The sequence below is a fragment of the Cnephaeus nilssonii genome (assembly GCF_951640355.1).
Source record: "Cnephaeus nilssonii genome assembly, chromosome: 4".
Classification (NCBI taxonomy): domain Eukaryota; kingdom Metazoa; phylum Chordata; class Mammalia; order Chiroptera; family Vespertilionidae; genus Cnephaeus; species Cnephaeus nilssonii.
The window spans coordinates 37,893,370-37,912,693 of NC_137075.1; the positions used below are offsets into that span (position 1 = coordinate 37,893,370).

General features: G+C 42.1%; 1 protein-coding gene across 3 annotated transcripts in view; it reads left to right on the forward strand.

Moving 5' to 3' along the window:
- Window positions 1–19,324, forward strand: part of FMN1 (formin 1) — a gene marked incomplete at its 5' end in the record, with an annotated part of 414,719 nt that overhangs the window by 251,639 nt on the left and 143,756 nt on the right. For all 3 annotated transcript variants that reach the window (XM_079768750.1, XM_079768751.1, XM_079768752.1), the window contains 3 exons: window positions 10,009–10,070; window positions 12,027–12,115; window positions 18,893–19,022. In XM_079768750.1, the coding sequence (XP_079624876.1) occupies window positions 10,009–10,070; window positions 12,027–12,115; window positions 18,893–19,022 (281 nt within the window). The remainder of the gene's footprint in view (window positions 1–10,008; window positions 10,071–12,026; window positions 12,116–18,892; window positions 19,023–19,324) is intronic.

The following is a 19,324-nucleotide window of genomic DNA, read 5'->3' on the forward strand; positions in this document are numbered from 1 at the left end:
AAAACCAGATTTTAGAATCAGAAACCTTTATTGAATTGCCTCCCTCCCCCATCACAATATGTTGAAAGTAAAAGAACACGTGAGGATGCACGTACGAAGGCCTTTGCCCACCCAAGGTGACATGCAATCATGACCTGCAGACATTCTGAATGAAGCTGCCAGGGTCAATCAACTTATTGAATATCGGCAGAGCTCCATTTTTAAAAAATCTTTAGATAAATATAAACAGTAGTTCTAATGCTGCCCTTTCCTCTCCCACCTTTCTCATCCTCCCACTGAGTCTAAAACACCTGAGGAGCCGGGGTCCGCCCACCTCTTTTTGAACCACTGTGCATTCCTTCACTGCGAGCTGCATCCAGAGAGCAGAGGGTGGCCGTTCTTTGTACTTTACCTTCAGGCACTGGCTGAGACCATCCAATCTGCCTGGAATGTAATTTTGGCTTGAAAGAACCAGAACTAATGGAAGAACAGAAGCAGCTTAACCCAAACTGTTTCTCATTCCACTGCCCTACAGAGAAGAGAGAGAGGAAGGAGGGGAAGTGGTGTGACTTCTATGCCGTAGCCCTTCTTTGAGGTTTGAACCATGGACAATTTTAATTGCACCTATAAAATGGCACCTTGGGCACCTCCAGGAATATAGTACATGCCTGGACTTGGGCAAGAATTGGGGTTTTTACTTTATAACATTGAGTGATTTTGAGGTTTTGGAAGAGATTCAATAAGTGTCCCTTTGGGGGTTGTTTCTTCCACCTTCCGGCCAGCTCCTGCTCACTGTGCCCTTTACACTTGCCTCCTGTCTCCATCAAAGCCCCAAATAAGGTCTATATGGACTAAGGTGGCACCAGCAGGCATTCCGCAGTGTAGATAAGATTGTGACGTATATTCCCTGGGTAATTCTTGTTCTTTGTGGGTCTGAAGGCAACTTTTGTGTTTCTTCATTCTTGGTGCTTCTGCTTCCCTTCTTAGTTCTGGCATGCAGTGTCAAGTTGCAAGTATTAATATATTTTCAAGAAAATAAGTCTTTCTATTATGTTTTATCTTTACATTTATATTTTGTTTTATTTTAAGATAATGACTTTTCAAGTTCCAGATTTCTCCTTTTTAGGATTTTTTTTTTTTGCTATGACTTCATAGCAAAATTGCAATACTGATTATTTTGAATAGCTGCAAATAGCTAAACAGATTGAATTTTGATCATATTATCCCACATATTGAGACAGCATATTCAAATTGAATTAAGTGTTAGTGATAACTGAATAAGGAAGTTATGGTTGTGAAGCATATGTAAGTGAAGTTCCTGTGGCAGGGGCCATAAGTGGCCCCCTCTGGGAGACTGCTGGGTAACGCAAAGCCCGGGGCTGCCGTTTTCCAAGGCCTCTGTGGAGACGTTGTGGGTAGTTAGTTGGTTAACTGAGTTGTCTGTGTGGTGGTTTTTCAGGTGGTGAAGGTTTTAGGTGGAGTGACCATTTATTGGCTAACACTTGTGAAGGGATGAAGAAGTATACTCTAGTTTAGCAAATGTGTTTATGGAACCGAGCTTTGGAAACCAAGCTGTGTGATTTCGTGCCTTGGCATCGTCATCTGTAAAACTAGGGACCACACCAGCATCTGTTTTATATGCTTAAATATAAAACAGAGCAATACCTGGCACATAGGAAGCTCCCCATAAATGCTGGCTAATAATTTATTAAGCATTAATCCCCCCAGTAAGGTTTGCCTACTGTCCCCACCTTCTGGTGGAGTGGACAGAGATCTTTTTGAGCTGCTTAATAGTGGGTGCCCTCAGCATTCATCTGGTTATCTGTGCAGAGCGAGGCTTCATGCGTATCTGTCTGCACAGGCGTGCCTGGTGCCGATGGGAGGTGCAGCGTAGTGGCCAGTGGGGAAAAAGTGAGACACTGTGAGGAAAGGTTATGAGAGAGCTATGACATTGTGAAGAGGCGTGGTTATAGAGTCCTTCAGTGGGGGCAGGTTCTGTGCAGCCCCTGTCCTAACCCACCTCCATGCTCCTCCCTTCTTTTCACTTTTGCCCAGTTTTGTCATGAACTTGGTCTTTCCTCTCAGCGATGGGCTGTTGTTGGGAGTGAGACTTTGGGAGATGTTTCTGCTTTGCCTTTCCTCATCTCAGACTCTCCACTGCCTCCTTCCACGCTCCCACACCCTTGCCTTTTCCTTGGTAGAGGTCACAGGGATTAGTTTGTGGTAGTTTTCAGGGACAGGTTACCTGAGAGTTTTAAAAACCCACAACCTCTTATTTTACTTTCCACATTCTGGTCCCTTTTCCTTACAAATTGAGTATTTATCAAGTCCTAAAAATATTAGTAATTTGGGAAAAAACAGCTAAGTATTAGGTATATTGGCTATTTGGAAGTTAACAATATTAACAAAGTAATTTCTATTCATACAATCAAATAATCCTATTAATCTTTGGTTTCCTGGGCTGAGAACAAAGCTACTCCATTTGCAACTGATTATTAAAATCCCCCTTTGTGTAAGGTAGCCTGTCAACTACTTCAGGAAATACAAAGAAGAATAAAGCAGGCTACATAGAGCTTATGTTTAAAGCCAACATTTCCAAACCTGGTAAACTGACCCAGTCTTATCTGTTGGTGACATCTTCTACACCTTGGATGACAAGATTCCCCTTGGCTAATCTCCGACTAGGACGTGTGCCTTCCTCCCTCAGTCTCCCCTGTTTCTTGCCCAGAGGTGCTCCTTCAATCAAAAAGATCAGCTCCTGCCCAGCTGGTGTGGCTCAGTGGTTGAGCATCAACCTATGAACCAGGAGGTCATGGTTCAATACCCTGTCAGGGCATATGCCTGGGTTTCAGGCTCCATTGCCAGTGTAGGGTGTGCAGGAGGCAGCCGATCAATGAGTCTCTCTCATCATTGATGTTTCTGTCTCTTTCTCCCTTTCCCATCTACTTTGAAATCAATAAAACAATATATATTTTTAAATCAGCTCCTGTGAGTAACTGCTTGTTTTTTTACTAATTAGAAGCCCTTCGAACAGCGAGCAGCCATCCTTTGTTTATTTGGACAAGGTGCGCTCAGGGATAGAACAGTGTTCAGGGTTAAAAGTGGTTGCAGGGCTTAGAATTCCTGCGTGTTCTTTCTGCTTACCCTGGTCTGTGCAAAGCTGTCTGCAAACGGGAGGGGGAATTTACCTCTTGTGTGAGACCCTGACCCTGTGCATGTGCCCAGAGCAGGCGCATAGTTTTTATGTGCGCCTGTTAGTTTGAATTTGTGATACTGATCTGCTTTTTGTCCCTGCTGACGGTTATTATATCTTAATGGGCGAAACACGACTCTAATGATCCTTGTGTATATAATTCTTGGAGTACAGAGCAGGCACCAGAGGACCACATAAAAATGTTTGCCTCAATTTCCCTGCAAAAAAGGAGCCCAGAAACCAGACTTGACCAAGTAACAGATTTTTAAAGGTAAAGGAACCCAATAAAATTACCAGCTTTTCACAGCGTGTGTCTACTTCCTTTCGGCATATTGTGAGGTGTAGGTGAAATATTCTAGCTGAACTGACAGTGTGAGTCGGAATAACTAAGGAGAGAGGGAGATAAAAGTAAAACACACCAGCAATGATTGATATTGCAGTAGCAATGAGTTGTTGGGGTCTCCCCTTTGTGGATTTGACACTTCACCTTTCTGACACCATCTGCAGGCGTGTTGGTATAATGAGCCCTGTACAGAAGGGAACAAAAGCTAGAATTACTTGGAATTACTGTATCAGGGCTTTGAGGCATGCATAGAATTGTGTAAGCTGAGATTTGCTTATTCAACTTACAAGATAAAAAGGTGTGTATGGGTGCATGAGTGTGTGAGTCTGTGTGTGAGGGAGAGGCAGACAGAGCAAGAGAGACAGAGTGTGTTTTTAAAGTAGAAAATGGATGGCACTACCTGATCCTAGGTAACTCCAAAAATATTTTAATGATTGATTTCTTTTGACATCGTAACAATCAGTTAACTAATTAAATGGGTTTGTGTAATGCTTATAAATGTGATGGTAAGTGTCTTCAAGAGTTAATTCTCTAATACACTGCCCCAGAATTTTGGGGAATAGAATGATCAAGTATTGATTCTGTCCTTATGTAGGAATTTAAACTGTTTTGGTGAATAGGAGGCACAATTATGTACATGCAAGACAGTTCTCCTAGAACTGTGGTCGGCAAACTGTGGCTCGCGAGCCACATGTGGCTCCTTGGCCCCTTGAGTGTGGCTCTTCCACAAAATACCACGGCCTAGGCGAGTCTATTTTGAAGAAGTGGCGTTAGAAGAAGTTTAAGTTTAAAAAATTTGGCTCTCAAAATAAATTTCAATCGTTGTACTGTTGATATTTGGCTCTGTTGACTAATGAGTTTGCCGACCACTGACCTAGAAGAACTGGGACTTAAGCTTTTTTGTTTTGTTTTGTTTTTCACTTTTTAGACATTTGGCCAATAACCTAACCCCCTCCCCTGGCCACTGTGTAGGATAGAAATAATAGAGATAATTTAATTTCCTTAAGCTCATGTGCTCCACCCACAGATCTCTTCATAGTGCTCCTTCCACTTGTGGATTTTATTTTACTTTTACTTTTAAGATCCTTACATGGAAGATGAGAAGCTCCAGTGGAGTACTTGGTGCTGGCCCTAAATTGCTCTATCATCCACTCTTCCTTCACCAGTCATTTCCTCTCTCCCATTCCTTCCCTAGGACCTGGGGGTGGGGGTGGAGGTGAGGAGATCACCTGGGATGTCCAGCTCTTAAGTTCCTTTGCCTATTTCTGTGGGAGGCCCAAAGCTCTTCCCCCAAGTCTAGGCATAAAGCCTCTGAGTGGTTTATACTCCAGTTTCCTCAGTCCAGAGCTAGCTAGTGATACAACTCTGTATGCTCTCTTAGTCTTTCTCCTCTGTTCCTGTTCTTTCTGTCCATAGTACTCAGGTTTTTGCTCCCTTTGGCCACTAGAAGAGGTTTGAAACCAGTGGTTCCAAATTTTGATGTGTTTTATCCTATATAATAAAAGGCTAATATGCAAATTGTCCCTTGGGAATTCGACCAGCCGGGAGTTTGACCACTTGCTATGATGGGCAGTGACCATCAGGAGGCGGCACAGAATGAAGAAAGGCCCTGGCCGGCAGCTAGCAACCAGGGGAAGGAAGGCCCCGTTCGGCCCTGATCGCCGGCCAGGCCTAGGGACCCTACCTGTGCACTAATTTTGTGCAGTGGGCCTCTAGTGTATTATAACTTTAGCCAATTTATTCCCCCACTTGTAACAGCTTAGTGCTTCCTTGCAATATATTAGGTGCACTACAGGTTCCTCATCATAGCATTCAGAATCCCACAAGCTCTTTCTCCAGACTAGGTTGGAATCTTACCTCCTTAGTCCAGTTAATTGATGCTTTCTTCAAGCCAAAATTGAACTACCTGCCATTGCCTGCAAGTTCCATTAGCCTGTCTGCATCTGCTTTTTCCATTGGGAATGTCCCACATCCTTCCAGTCGATGCTCACTGGCCATGGCTTGGGAAGAATTTGGCTTAATTAATGGTGATTAATAAATGGGTGTTTCAGGTGTCTTCCTGAAGCCATATAACAGTTGAATATTTACTGGTAACCTTTTCCCTAAGATGATACCGCTATTTTAAAAGTTTTTAAAGGTCAAGAATGAAGGGAAAAATATTTTTCTTAAAATATGAGAAAATTCACTTGTTATACTTAGTTATGTTTTGGTATGGAATATTTGGTCAAGCAATGCACCTATACTAGGGGCATAATTATGCAACTGTACTAACTAAACCTTGATTTTTGTTTTGTTTTGTTTTGTTCTCAATGGAGGATATTTTTTTCCATTGATTTTTAGAGAGTGTGGGAGGGAGGGGCAGAGGGGGGGGAGAGAAAGAGAGAGAGAGAGAGAGAGAGAGAGAGAGAGAGAGAGAGATCAGTGTGAGAGAGAGAATCGATTGGTTGTCTCCCTCACACATTCCAGCCGGGGCTTGGTTTAGAACCTGCAACCCGGGTATGTGCATGGGCTGACACTCTAACCACTGAGCAACCCTGGACAGGGCTAAACCTTGATTTTTTAAGAGGGATAAATGGGGGTGGGCAAACCACCTTAATTCAGATACATTCCCATACTATTTTATCTGTCAACATCTTATCCCTTTCTAACGTACTATGTTTTCTTTTTCAAGACCCCATGCTCTCTTTATCAAGAAACTTTGATGCCTGTTTCAGTTGGTTGAACATGGTCCCATGCACTGAGGTCACCAGTTCAATTCCTGGTAGGGCACTTGCCTGGGGTTGTGGGCTCAATCCCCATGAGGGAGTATGCAGGAGTCAGCCACTTGATGTTTCCTTCGCTCATTGGATATTCTCTCTCTCCCTCTTCCATACTCTCTCTCTCAAATCAATTTTTTAAAATATCTAATAACAAAGAAAAGAAAAGAAACTTTGACATTTAGCAGAAGGACTCACTCTTTGGGATTCCTGTAGCATCTTTCCCATCCACAAATGTTTACTTTATTCCTATTACACCCCAGGTATTCTGCTGGGAGCTGGGTTTATCAAGATGCATAGAACGATCCCTGATTACAGGGGCATACCATTCAATGGGAGAGGAAACTGTTATGCAACATACCATAATACAGGTTCTTAAAATAAAAATAGAGTACAATACCATGGAAGAGGCAAAGAGTGAGGACTTAAGGATCCCAAGGTCAAGAGGATCCTTCCAGGGCAGAAAACCTTTCACCAGGGCCTTGGATGATGAGGGTGGGAAAGGCAGAAACTGTGGAGCTGGGGAGCTGTCCAATCTGGCTGGAGCACAGTGTACATGGGAGAAATGGAAGTGGTAGGAGATGAGACTGGAAGTGTAGTTTGGGGGCAGGAAGTGGGTGGGCTTAAAAATAAGGCCATAAAGCTTGGATTTCACCCAATATTTAAAGGAAAGACATCCAAGGTATTTTAAACATCAAAGTAAAATTTTGAGACCCGTGTTTTCAAAAAATAGCTTTGGTGGTATGATGAAGGGTATGTTAGTGAGAAAGATGGTAACTAGAGATAAAATTAGGTTAGCATTCTGAATGGACCCAAAGGCATCTTATATTAACCTTCAGACATTTGATACATTATTTTTTGTAGTGTTATCTGTGCATATGCCTTTTCTATTAATAGTGCTTTTTAAAGTTGAACCTCCTACCTTAAACACTCAAGAATTCTGGAAAGTTTGTGTATAGCAAACTACTCAGTAGTTGTCTTCTTTCTCTAATTCTTTCCAGATGTTAGAGCAAATAAGGCATTAACAAACATTAAAACACATGAACAATGTGTATATTTAAAATCATAAATGGTCATAGTTCATAGATACCACTTTGAGTTTATATGCTCTATGTGCAATGCCAAGCATACACATTACCTCCCTTAATATTTTCAGTAAGTGGTATTACTTGTTTATAGGTATTACGTTTTATGGGTATATGTTTTATATGTTTGAGGTTGACAGTTTAACCTGCCATGATCACATAGTGAGGATGTCTTGATCCCTCCATGATAATCATCTTGGTCTTTTTCTGTACCCTATGCTTGTTTCTTCACCAGAAAAAAGAAATTTCCTTTTGCAGTTACCTCTCCCTGGAATGCTCTTCTCCCAGACATTTGAAGAACTGACCCCTTCAGTGGGTAGCTAAAATTTGACCTCATCAAAGAAGCCTTCATCAATCATTCTATCTAATGTCACTCATTTCTCTATTTTACTTTCTTCATAGTGTATCACTATCTGAAACGATTTGCTTGTGTGTTTTTTTTTCCTTCCACTAAGCTAGAGTATAAATGTCAAGAGGTCAAATGTTTTGAATATCTTATACATTTTATATATATATAATCACAGCATTTTAGAACAGTTTCTAGAACTTAGTACACATTCAACAAATGTTTACTCAAGGGATGGGTGAATGAGCAACCAAATGTCTCCAGAGCCCATGATTGTGCTTCTGCCCCGTGCTTGCTAGATGTGTTCTTTCTGCCACCAGGTCCACTGGAGGGGCACTGGCTGACCACGAAACCCTCCAATGGTGTATCTGGGACCCATACTATTCACTTTAAAAAAAACACACATTTTTATTGATTTCAGAGAGGAAGGGAGAAGAGAGAGATAGAAATATCAATGATGAGAATCATTGATCAGCTGCCTCCTGCACACCACCTGCTGGGGATTGAGCCCGCAACCAAGGTACATGCCCTTGACCAGAACTGAACCTGTGACCTCTCAGTCTGTGGGTGACGCTCTAATCACTGAGCCAAACCAGCTAGAGCCCGATTAACTTTTAAAACCAAATATTTACTCTCTAAGAAAAGAAACCCGCAGATATTCTCTTTCTCATTAGTTAAGGGTTCTCAATTATAACTACACTTACATAGTTCATATATAGTAACTAGGATGTATGATTAGAAGTGAACATTTCTGATAAATTATTTAGAATCTCACCTTTTCTCATTGCATTCCTATTGGCTGATTTTTGTAGGAGAATGTTGGAATTGACATTAAAAAAAACCAAAACATAGTTCCGGGCCAGTTTCTGTTTTTTAAAGCAACATATTAAAAATACCTAGTCTATCTAACAAATTAGTGAATTCATATTATCTCCATGTACAAAGAACAGTGATGGGAGGGTAAATTCTTTCTCAAACTACATTTTCCTTTGTGGTTTCAGATTGGCCTTTTCAGAAGGGTAATTTTTCTTTGTCTTGGTAGAATCTGAGATGACTGACTTTGTCTCTAGCATGCTAACCTCTTCTTTTCTCACTAGCCCATGTGTCTAGGAATAGCTTGCTGATTAAACTCCTAAGTTAGAGAAAGGCGGCCTGTGAAGGAATTTTAAGTACATTTCTCGGTGTCCTGTGAAGTTACATGATCTTAGCTGAGTTAATTAACTTTGTTAAAATTGTATAAAGGGATTCATATGATTCTAAATTACAGAAGAAGCAAAGCAATTTGAAAGCAACCTGCCCTTTACCTTGATCCCTACCTTCTCTGAAAACCATGGTGTAATGCCAATGAATAGAATAATGGTTGACGAGCAGAATTTTAAGGCATTCTAAATATCACTGGTTGGTTTAATAAAATTAATTAGCCTGCCACAGAGAAAATTTACTAGCGTGCTGGTTAATTTCACAATGTAAAGTCAGAGAAGGGAGGTGGGGTTGAGGGAACAAACCTTATTAGTTTTGAATAATTATTTAAAGATGTGGAGCAGCCTATTTCAAACACTTTGATTGCCAAATGCATTAAGGCTTTAAAATCAGTGTTTGTATCCTGGTATATATGGGAAGGAATCTCTCTAGATGAAATCATAAGCATATCAGTTAACAGCTAAGTGACTTATTTAAGATACAGAACAACAAGCAGAATCCTAATAAAACCATGGGAATGAAAATTTGCCTTAAGACCAACTCTTGGGAGGTTTCCATAATCTTAATTTGCCATTGATGCAATTATTGCTCTTTCTTGTCTTTTTAATCCAAACAAGATGTTTGCAGTGGCCATGGAAAGGTGCCTGAAATCACATGGCTGAATTCATTTAATTTGCCAACATTGTCCTTTTTCTCTCTTTCTTCCTGGTAATGGGCAAGAGTCAGTTCTGGTGCATTAGGTACTAAATCTCTTCAATTACCAGCCGGGAAGAAAGATTTAAAATTGTGCTTTAAACCTACAAACTGATTTAGTTTTAAATCACATACACTTCTCCCGTGGAGCCTAAATTAAACAGCAGAAAGGACACCGAGCTCAAGAAATTGAACCGGGCGGGGCCAGGGCTCAGGCCAGCAATAGCAGCCAACCATTTTGGTTTCTTTCCCCAAAGTGCAAAGGGAAAGAGACAGAACATGCTGAAAGACACACCTTGTATGAGAAAGGGCAATATTGTATTGCTTGGGAGCTAGGCACAGAATGAACGTTAGCATGGGGGAGTCTAATCAAAGCTGTTACTCTTTTTTCTCCCTTTTTGGGTGCTCGGCAGCCATTTTCAATGTGGATGACTCTGTGGTTGATCTGGAGACCCTGGCGGCCTTATATGAAAATGTGAGTATCAAAGCCATTCCGAGCAGGAGTTTCCATATTTCCATGTCTTTACTAACTAACTAACTAACTAACTAACTAACTAATAAATAAATAAATAAATAAATAAATAAAATGTTAAGGTCTAACAATAATGGTTATAATCGACTCCCTCCTGAAAAATTGCTGAGCCATTCATTCATGTTCTTCGGTGGTGAGCATTTTGAGATAACATGGATGAGGTGAAGGCACAGAGATGCAAGCTCAAATAAGAGCAGACATGAGAAAAGCACAAGGTTCCTCACCCCCACTGTGGTATCTGAGTTAGCAGATCACTTTGCACAACAGCAAGGGAGGGTGGCTCAAGGTGGAGTCCACTTCTGTGCCATGGAACTCAGCCCTGTAGCCTGCTATCAGAGTTAACGAAGGTAAGCTACTGACTCAATGTTGGTGTACACCAGTGTCTTCCTATGAGGAATGGAAATGCTAATACCAGCTAGGAGGATTACTTTTAGTCCAAATGAGCTGACGGTATTGAATGTGGGAGTAGCATAGGATGGTGAGTGTGTGTTCTGGATTTAGAATCAGACAGGTTTAGCTCTATCATTGACTGCTAAGTGACTTTGAGCCATTTAAATTCCTTAAGCCTGTCTGCTTATCAGTGCAACGAGAATTCTAATGTGCTCTACCTGATTTTTCTGAGCATTAAAAGATAATTCAATATATGTAGCAGTAGCAATGTATTTTGAAAACAAACAGCACTATACACATATATGGTCTTTAAATTTGGGTTGTATGTGGAAATAACGAGCACAATTACAGGTTCTCTGGACAGTTCCCTACACATTTTTACATCCTTTACATGTACCAAGAGTTGTCTAGTACTACTGGGTGGGAACTTCTCACGTTTCCTTCAGTAAGGCTCTCATTAAAAGACAAGAAGGTGCACAAATACGAGGCCATCAGGAGCTAACATTGCATTTGTTGAGAGAGATTGCGAGTCAGGTCCTGTACCAGGTATTTCTTGGCTTTGTGGAATCACCTATATAATGAGGATAAGCGATTGTGTTAAAGGACTTTGCAGAAGGCAAAGTGCCTTCCTAATGCTTTTCTTTGTTACTCTGGGCTCGGAGCTGTATACATGGTCAGTACTTGTTAGCTCACAGTAGAGGTAAGCTGCATCCAACTGAAATAGTTGGATACATTGAGAAAGTGTGCAACTAAATGCCAAAATAAGCAGTATAGACAAGGAATGCTTAAAATTTTTAGAAAAAGAGAAGGTGGTGACTAGAAAAGAAAGGCAGGAGCCTACATAAGTTAGGAGGGCTATTGAGAGTCAGGAAGCAAATGCTAAGGACAACTTGACCCTTATCTGCTTATGGGCAAACAGAGAGAGGATTCAAAGGCAGCAGCCCAATGTCCTGGCTTCTATAATCAGCTGATATCACTTGTTATGACCATTTGCATTAGCCAGGGATTCTCAAACGTTCAAATGCACCAGAATCACTTGGGAGGCTTGCTGGATCCCACCCCTGGAGTTTCTTAAGTCTAGGGTAGGGCCAAAATTTTGCATTTCTAACTAGTGACAGGTGGTACTGATGCTGCTGGTCCAAAGACCACACTTCGAGACACATTGCTTTAGACCAGCGATTTTCAACCAGTGTACCATGGCACACTGGTGTACTGCAAGAATTTACTAAACATGCAATACCTGACTATTTAGTCAGGGGCACTGACCTCTTTTTCCTTAGATTGTCAAGGGAAAAAAAAATGACAACAGCCAACACACAATAGCCATCTGGTTTGAGTGAATCAAAATTATACCTATTGCTTTTTGTCAGATTGGCAAAAAATATATATTTTTTTGGTGTGCAGTAGAATTTTAGTAATTAGTTTATATGTGCCACGAGATGAATTATTGCTTGATTCTCAGTGCTCATTATTTTATGTGTGTTTTGTTCTGTTTCTTTTTAAACACAGAGAGCCCAAGAGGATGAATTGGTTAAAATAAGAAAGTATTATGAGACATCCAAAGAAGAAGAATTGAAGCTGCTGGATAAACCTGAGCAGTAAGAAGGCTTGAAAGCTTTTCTGTTGGGCCCCAGTGCAGCCCCTCTCCCTGCCTCCCAGCTCTGAACAATCACCTCTAAATTGTGCAGTGAGCTAAGTCTCAGTTCTACCATGCCTCTGACCTATTGCATGTAGCAGAATGACATGCCTGCTGGGAAAAGCACCGGGGAGATTTGTGCTGCTGGATAGAATATTTCTCAACCTCTCTCCCCACCCTCATGACTCCCCTTTCTTGTTCTAGCAACTTATTAATTCCTCCTAGACTAAACATTCTGGCCAAAAGGGTAACTGAGGAAGGAAGAAGTCATTGCTCTGTTTAAGGTTTTGCTGATGCAGTTGAGAAGATACGTCAGAGCACAGCACTGAATTTGATTTTCCTAAGTGGCATATCCAGTAAATGTAGCCTGAGTGTGTCAGCTTTCCCCCAGATTTCTCCACCTGCTCTGCCCAGTTTAGATGTGACTTTTTCATCTTCTCTTGGAGTGTGCTTTTCTCTCCACTCACTATCTAGAGTTTTTTGCTCTATAGTTTGGGGTGTCTGTCCACACCCTTTGAAAACCCAGAACTCTAATGTGTAACTGAGTGACTCTTGTCCTTGGCTGGGCTCTTAGGTCTGCAAACCAGAGAGACGCTTCTGCGGCTCTGCAGCCCCCAGGTCCCACCCAGGACTCAAAGCCCAAACTCTGTGCACATGTGGGTCCAGAGCAGACACAGGGCTCCTTTGCCTGGTGCTGTTTTGAGTGCTTCATATTCAATTCGGGCCACCCCTCTCAGCCTGGAGATGAGGCAAGGGTGGGAAACAAAGAGAAGAGTGATCAAGTTTAGGCTAACAAGTCAGCCCTGGAGGCATCTGAGGTTCGGTGGCTTGTACAGAAACCTTCCTGCCTTGCCCTTGGGTCCTTTAGAACAGCGGTTGCCAACCTTTCGGACCTCACGGACCACCGGTTGGCAACCGCTGCTCTGGAATGCACCTCTCCCCTTGGATGCCTGGGCTGAGTAGGGGATTTCTAGGGTTATTCAGTTATTAACAAACCTTCACGATAATTTTGGGAACCTTAGGTGAATTGTTCTCACGTGCAGCATAGGTCAGGACGCCCGGCCCCAGTTAGTTCATGAAGCCTAGTAATATTGTGAATCAATGCAAATAGAGTTCCACTGCCCTTCTGTTCCACCAGCTTGAGCCATCCTCTTTATCAACCCCCACTGCTGGGGAATTCTGTGGTCCGCTCTCAAATCATATTTCCCAATACAATAAACTAATCCCCACTAACGAGCTAATCACTGAAAAGTAAGTGACTAATAATGGAATATTTGGACACTGACAAGGCCATGGGGAGTATTTGAAGACTGTCTTAGTCAGCTTGGGCTGCTATTACAAAATACCCTAAACTGGTTGACAGATAAACAACAGGAATTTATTTCTCACAGTTCTAGAGGCTGGAAGTCTAAGATCAGGATGCCAGGATAGGACTGCTGACTTCTCTTTGTATCCTCACATGGTCGAAAGCAAAGAGAGGAAGCGAGCTCTTGTGTTTCTGGGCCTTAATTGCACTCATGCGGGGCCTCTCATCACTGGGGCCACAAATATTTAGTCCCTACCAAGGACAAGCATTTGGTTAGGGCCAACTATACCACCTTGAGCAATGATACTCTAAGCCTAGAGTTGTCAGACTTTTCCTGTAGGGAGCCAGGTAGTAATCATTTTAGGCTTTGTAGGCCATACGATCTGTTGGAACTATTCAAGCCTGCTGTTGTAGTGCAAAAGCAACCACAGGCAATGCATAAACAAACAGGTGTGACTATGTCCCAATAAAATTGTATTTACGCACACTGAAATTTGAACTTTACGTATTTTACATGTCATAAAATGTTACCCTTCTGATGTTTTTCAAATATTCAAAATTGTTAAAGCCATTCTTAGTTGATGGGCCATACAAAACAAGTGGTGGACTGAATTTGGCTGTGGGCTGCAATTTTCAACACCTGCTCTAAGCTATGGGCATGGCCGACCCAGTGAAATGAATAGTTGGTTTTTGTTACTGGGAGTATTTCCCTTTTCCTTTTGTGTTAATGCCTTTCTAGCATTATTTTTTAAGGTTAATTGCCAGGACACAATAATGGTGGCAGGTAATTAACATATAACTTTTTTTTTTGAGATTTTTTAAATTGATTTTTAGAGAGAGAAGAGGGAGAGGAGGAGAGAGACACATCAATCGGCTACTTCCTGCACACACCCCAGTGGGGATCCCAGGCATGTGCCCTGACCTGGAATTGAACCAGTGATCCCTCAATTCCTGGAACAAGGCCTAACCAACTGAGCCACACCAGCCAGGGCAACATATAACTTATTATTCCTGCTTTCTCTCCTGATGATTTGGATAGAAGCCCATTTTTAAAAGTTTGTAACTGGTCACTGTAACAGCTTCCTGGACATGCTAAGGTGTGACTGACAGCAAAGAGGCCTGTGTGTTGTCCTGGTAAGGTGATGTGCCTGGGCTCAGTTGCTGGAGGGAAAGGCGCAGAGATGGGAGGTTCAGGCCTGAGTGAATGCCACCTTTGCTTTCTGTCTCCTGCACAGTACAGCGTTTGTTTGATCTATGCCAGAGTTTGATTTTCTGGCAACTCCTTTGCCATTAACTCCAAGTTAGTTGACTATACGCATGTTGTGCATACTGGAAAATATGAAGTCTCGGCTTTACAATTTCCTAAGAACCGTGTGATGCCCGGTCCTATAAATCATAGCATGGAGAGGCTGGCCTCATTACTCACCTCATCAGCTTTCTTGCACCTCAGTGCCAGGTTTAGAAAGCCATTTCCCATAAAGGTGTCATCCGCCTGGGACCAGGTTGAGAGCTGCTCCCTTCAGAGATGGCCTTTGACTCTTTACACTCTACCTTGGGGTGGTGAGGTGAGGTGAGGTGAGGTGAGGTGAGGTGAGGTGAGGTGAGGTGAGATTTGGGTTTGATTAGGCCTGATGCAAGCTTTCTGTGGCCGAGTGAGGACACTATATCGGGATGCTCCACTAGGGCCCACAGGTGCCTTGGGAAGATACATGGATTCTGAAACAAGGCTCTGAGAGTGGAGTCCTCTATGGAAGAACACAGGTTACAACATGAAATGATGCTGTGTACACAGCCCTGTGTGCACGCACACGTACCTGAGATAATACCATTCGGGGGGTTAGGGGATGATAAACCAAATGTTAGGTCCTTAAAACCAATGGCCACATTACCTCATTCCACCTGTCAGCTGAGTTGCTCCTGTGGATGAGTAACCCACACGATGTGAGGTGTAGCACCTCCCTCCTATATACAGGCTGAAAGTGTAGCTCTTCCTGGGAAAATAAGCATAACCTGGGGAAAGAAAGGCTCCTTGGGGAGATGGGGCGGGGGGGGGGGGGAGTAAGTAGTTCTATCTATTACTGGCACTAGGGTATAAAGTTAAACAAGTCCAAAGGAAATCAATCTATAAATATTCTTAAGTACCAAGATCCAAAGTCCAAAACTCAGAGTTCTTATGGGTAGTGAATAAAACACAATTGGGGGATAAGATATTTATCAGACACTTGCTTCATAGCCATTGAGGTTACTTAGACTTCTGATATTTTCCCAGGTAAATGGGAAAGTAGTATGGTGTGATTTCTGAAGGCTTTGCATGGCTATTTTTGGACAGAATGTGACATAAAATCATCTCCCCCCTCCCCAAATTTGCTTTCCCATTATATCACATCTTTACATTCCACCAGGTATCCAAGTAAAAAATTTACAAGTCATTGTGGACACTACTCAGAATCCTTTGGGATTGGTCAGTGACTCTGGTTCTTGCTGCCTTCGTAGCTTTCTCATGCATTTGCCCTCTCCGTTCACACCGCAGGCCCTCCTGCCTTCCCTCTTAGAATATTGCAACTGCGGTTGTATAGGTCTTCCAGCCTCAGATCTGCTGTCGCCACCAATCGGCCAACCCAGGGCCATCGTGATTTTCTAAAACGAAAAGCTGAAATGGTCACTCCTCTATTTAAAACCCTGCATTCATTTAGAAAAAGTTTAAACTCTTTAGAACACCATGCCCCATTTTAGCATCTGACTCCTCCTCACCTCCCCCGCAAATATCATGCAAACCATCTAGGCTCTGCACAGCTCCAGAGAGAGCTCCAAGGAACCTTGGCTGACCCGGTCCCTCAGTGCTCTGACTTTGTGCCCTGCGTGTGGCTTCCGTAGCTCCTGTTATAGCCCCATCACTGAGAGCACTTTGTCACACTCCATGGTAATGTTGGTTTATTTCTCAGGCTATCAAGAAGGTACCGTGTATTAAGTAAAATTCTGTCCTTGCATGGTGCCTGACACACTGTAAATGCTTCACACGCATCTGAGGACAGACCGAAATCAGTCTTGGTGACTGATGCTCTGGTATTTTCTGTGATGCATTCCCTACAGTTCTATCCAAAACTGTAAAATTCTTGAACTTCCCTTCCCCCTCCAACTCTGGATATGTGTCAGACCCTTCTCCATGCACAGCACATTGGCTCTGAGAGTCTGTCGGCCTTCCTGGTGCTAGCCCGGATCCCAGGGAGCCTTAATCCCAGACTCCCTTGCAGCTCTACTTTGCTCTGTCCTGTGCAACGTAAGTTGGTGAGCCTATGGGCTTGTCTCCTCATATTGGTCCCGATCCTCCTGTTATGAAAGTAGCTATAAGTAATTGTTCATGCACCATGCTCTCCTTTTCATCTGTGTGTCCTTCTTGCTGAGGTGAGGTGTTGAGCCGTATATTCTCTTACACAGTCTCTGTAAATGCTTCACTCCTGTGTTCATTTACTCTAGGAAGTGTGCACACGCTGGGGATCAGGTCCTGCTTGGGAATAGAGTCTCAGGGTCACATTTGGAAGATGAAGGAATGCAGGGCACTCCCTTGAGGTAGCTCTCAGCAGCATCTGAGTAAATAAATTCCCTGAGTCACCACAGTACCAAATGCCCCTGTCCCACAAGCTTTTTACTACTCATATTGGTGAAAACTGGTGATACCCCTAATTCCAGTTATAAATAAATCAGTGGTTTAATACTAAGTTTATAAAGAAACAATTTACATAAACATGTAATTTCTTCATCTTGTCCTAATCAGAAATCGTATGGGTTTTATATCCATTCCATGGTTTTCATAATAATACATTACAGAAATTTAAAGCACAGGTGTGATTTCTTTATGCATATTCTTTACCTCATCTCAGTATCATTTAAAAACAAAAAAGAAGAGGAGCCCTGGCTGGTGCGGCTCGGTTGAGTGTTGTTCTGTGCACCGAGGGGTCTCTGGTTCAATTCCCGTTTGGGGCACATGCCCAGGTTGTGGCTTAGAACCCCGGTGGGAGGCGTGTAGGGGGCAGCCAATAGTTGTCTTGCTCTGGCCTTGAGGTTTTTCTCTCTCTGCCCCTCTTCCTTCCTCTCTCTCTAAAAGTCAGTAAAAAATCTTAAAAAACAACAAGAAGAGTGGCTTAGAAGATTGAATATAGGAAATCCACTCAAGAAACAAATTTTAAAGAGAAGATATTACCTCGTTGTGGGATAAATAAGAAAAACAGCTGATAATTAGGATCTTATTAACACCCAGCACTCCCTAAAATAAAGTAAAAGAGGCACCGAGTATTTGCTAAGGGAATTTCTTTGGGAATGGAAAGAAGGAGGCCCCAGCTTCGCAAGCATTCTTGGGCAGAGATTGTAAAATGTCAAAGTAGTGATGTTATGAGTTGACCGAGGCTTTCAGAAATATCAGGTAATAATCATTTCGACCCCAAAATGAATTTAATTGCTGTTAGTGGATTCTCTCCTTTTCTGAGTTCACGTCCAACTCTTTCCACCCGTTTAGTTTTATGCCCCTTCGTCTGGTGGTTGGCCGGGAGAGTATGTAGTTCTTCCAACTTAATTTTGCAAAGGGCACCAGTGCCCAACTGCTCAGACAGTGAGCTTTTGTGTGTAGGTTAGTACTCGCCTTTAGCTTTAAGATCTGCCTTGCCACAGTTTTTAAGCAGCTTTATATTGTGTCCACTTAATGAGTGCTGCTTTGTTCCAAGCACTGATCTCTGAGGTCTGTTTATATAAGTAACTTGATGTGGAAGAGTAAACAAATATCTGTAGAATAGGGACATTATCGACTATTATCTAATTTATTAAGCAAAAATCTCACTTCAGTAAGAGATTCTGTATCACTTGTCTCCAGTCCTCACTTTACTCAGCCTGTATAAATATATCCTTAGAGAATGCTGCATTATACAGCAAGTATATTGTATATATTTTCTCATGCACTAAAGACTAACACTTCTCATTTGGCAATTTATATACCAGGCATTTATTTTTTAACTATGTATTTTATTGATTTCAGAGAGGAAGGGAAAGAGTGATAGAAACATCAATAATGAGAAAGAATCATTGATTGGCTACCACCTACATACCCCACACTGGGGATCAAGCCCACAACCCAGGCATGTGCCCTGACTGGGAATCGAACCATGACCTCCTGGTTCATAGGTCGATGTTCAACCACTGAGCTATGCTGGCTGGCCACTATGCATTTATTTACTACCATAAAAACACATTTTTTAAAAAAGTGGCTTTGTTATCCACAGTAGAACACATCACCTTAGAGTTGCTTAAGTTAGCCTGGTACCTTTTAAATTTGTTAAATTAATTGTCAAATAAGGAATGCTCTCATGATGGATCTTTTCAAGCTGTCTTTTTACTTTCCTTGTGATTTTTATACGAAGCTAGATGATTCCTTCTTAATTTTTACAGATTTTTACATGAGTTAGCCCAGATCCCTAATTTTGCTGAGCGTGCCCAGTGCATCATCTTCAGATCTGTCTTTTCCGAAGGCATCACCTCCTTGCATCGAAAGGTAGAAATCATCACACGAGCTTCTAAGGTATGTTGCTGTCTAATTTAAAAAGACAACTTTGTCCTTATTAAGGGTAAAGGAGGAAGCTGGGAGTGGGAGGGATCAGCTAGAGTCCCTTTGCAAAAACTTTTTGGGTTTAAGATTGTGTGTTTTTCTAAGTATAGCTGTGACTATTATCCTGCCTAAGTGTGAGTATGTGTGTGCATGCAGATGACGTGCAAGGGAGAGGGAGAGAGAAAAGGAGAGAAGGGGGGAAAAAATGGCATTCTTACAGATTTCTTCTCAAATATTCCAAACACCTTCCAATGTACATACTGGCCATTTAACAC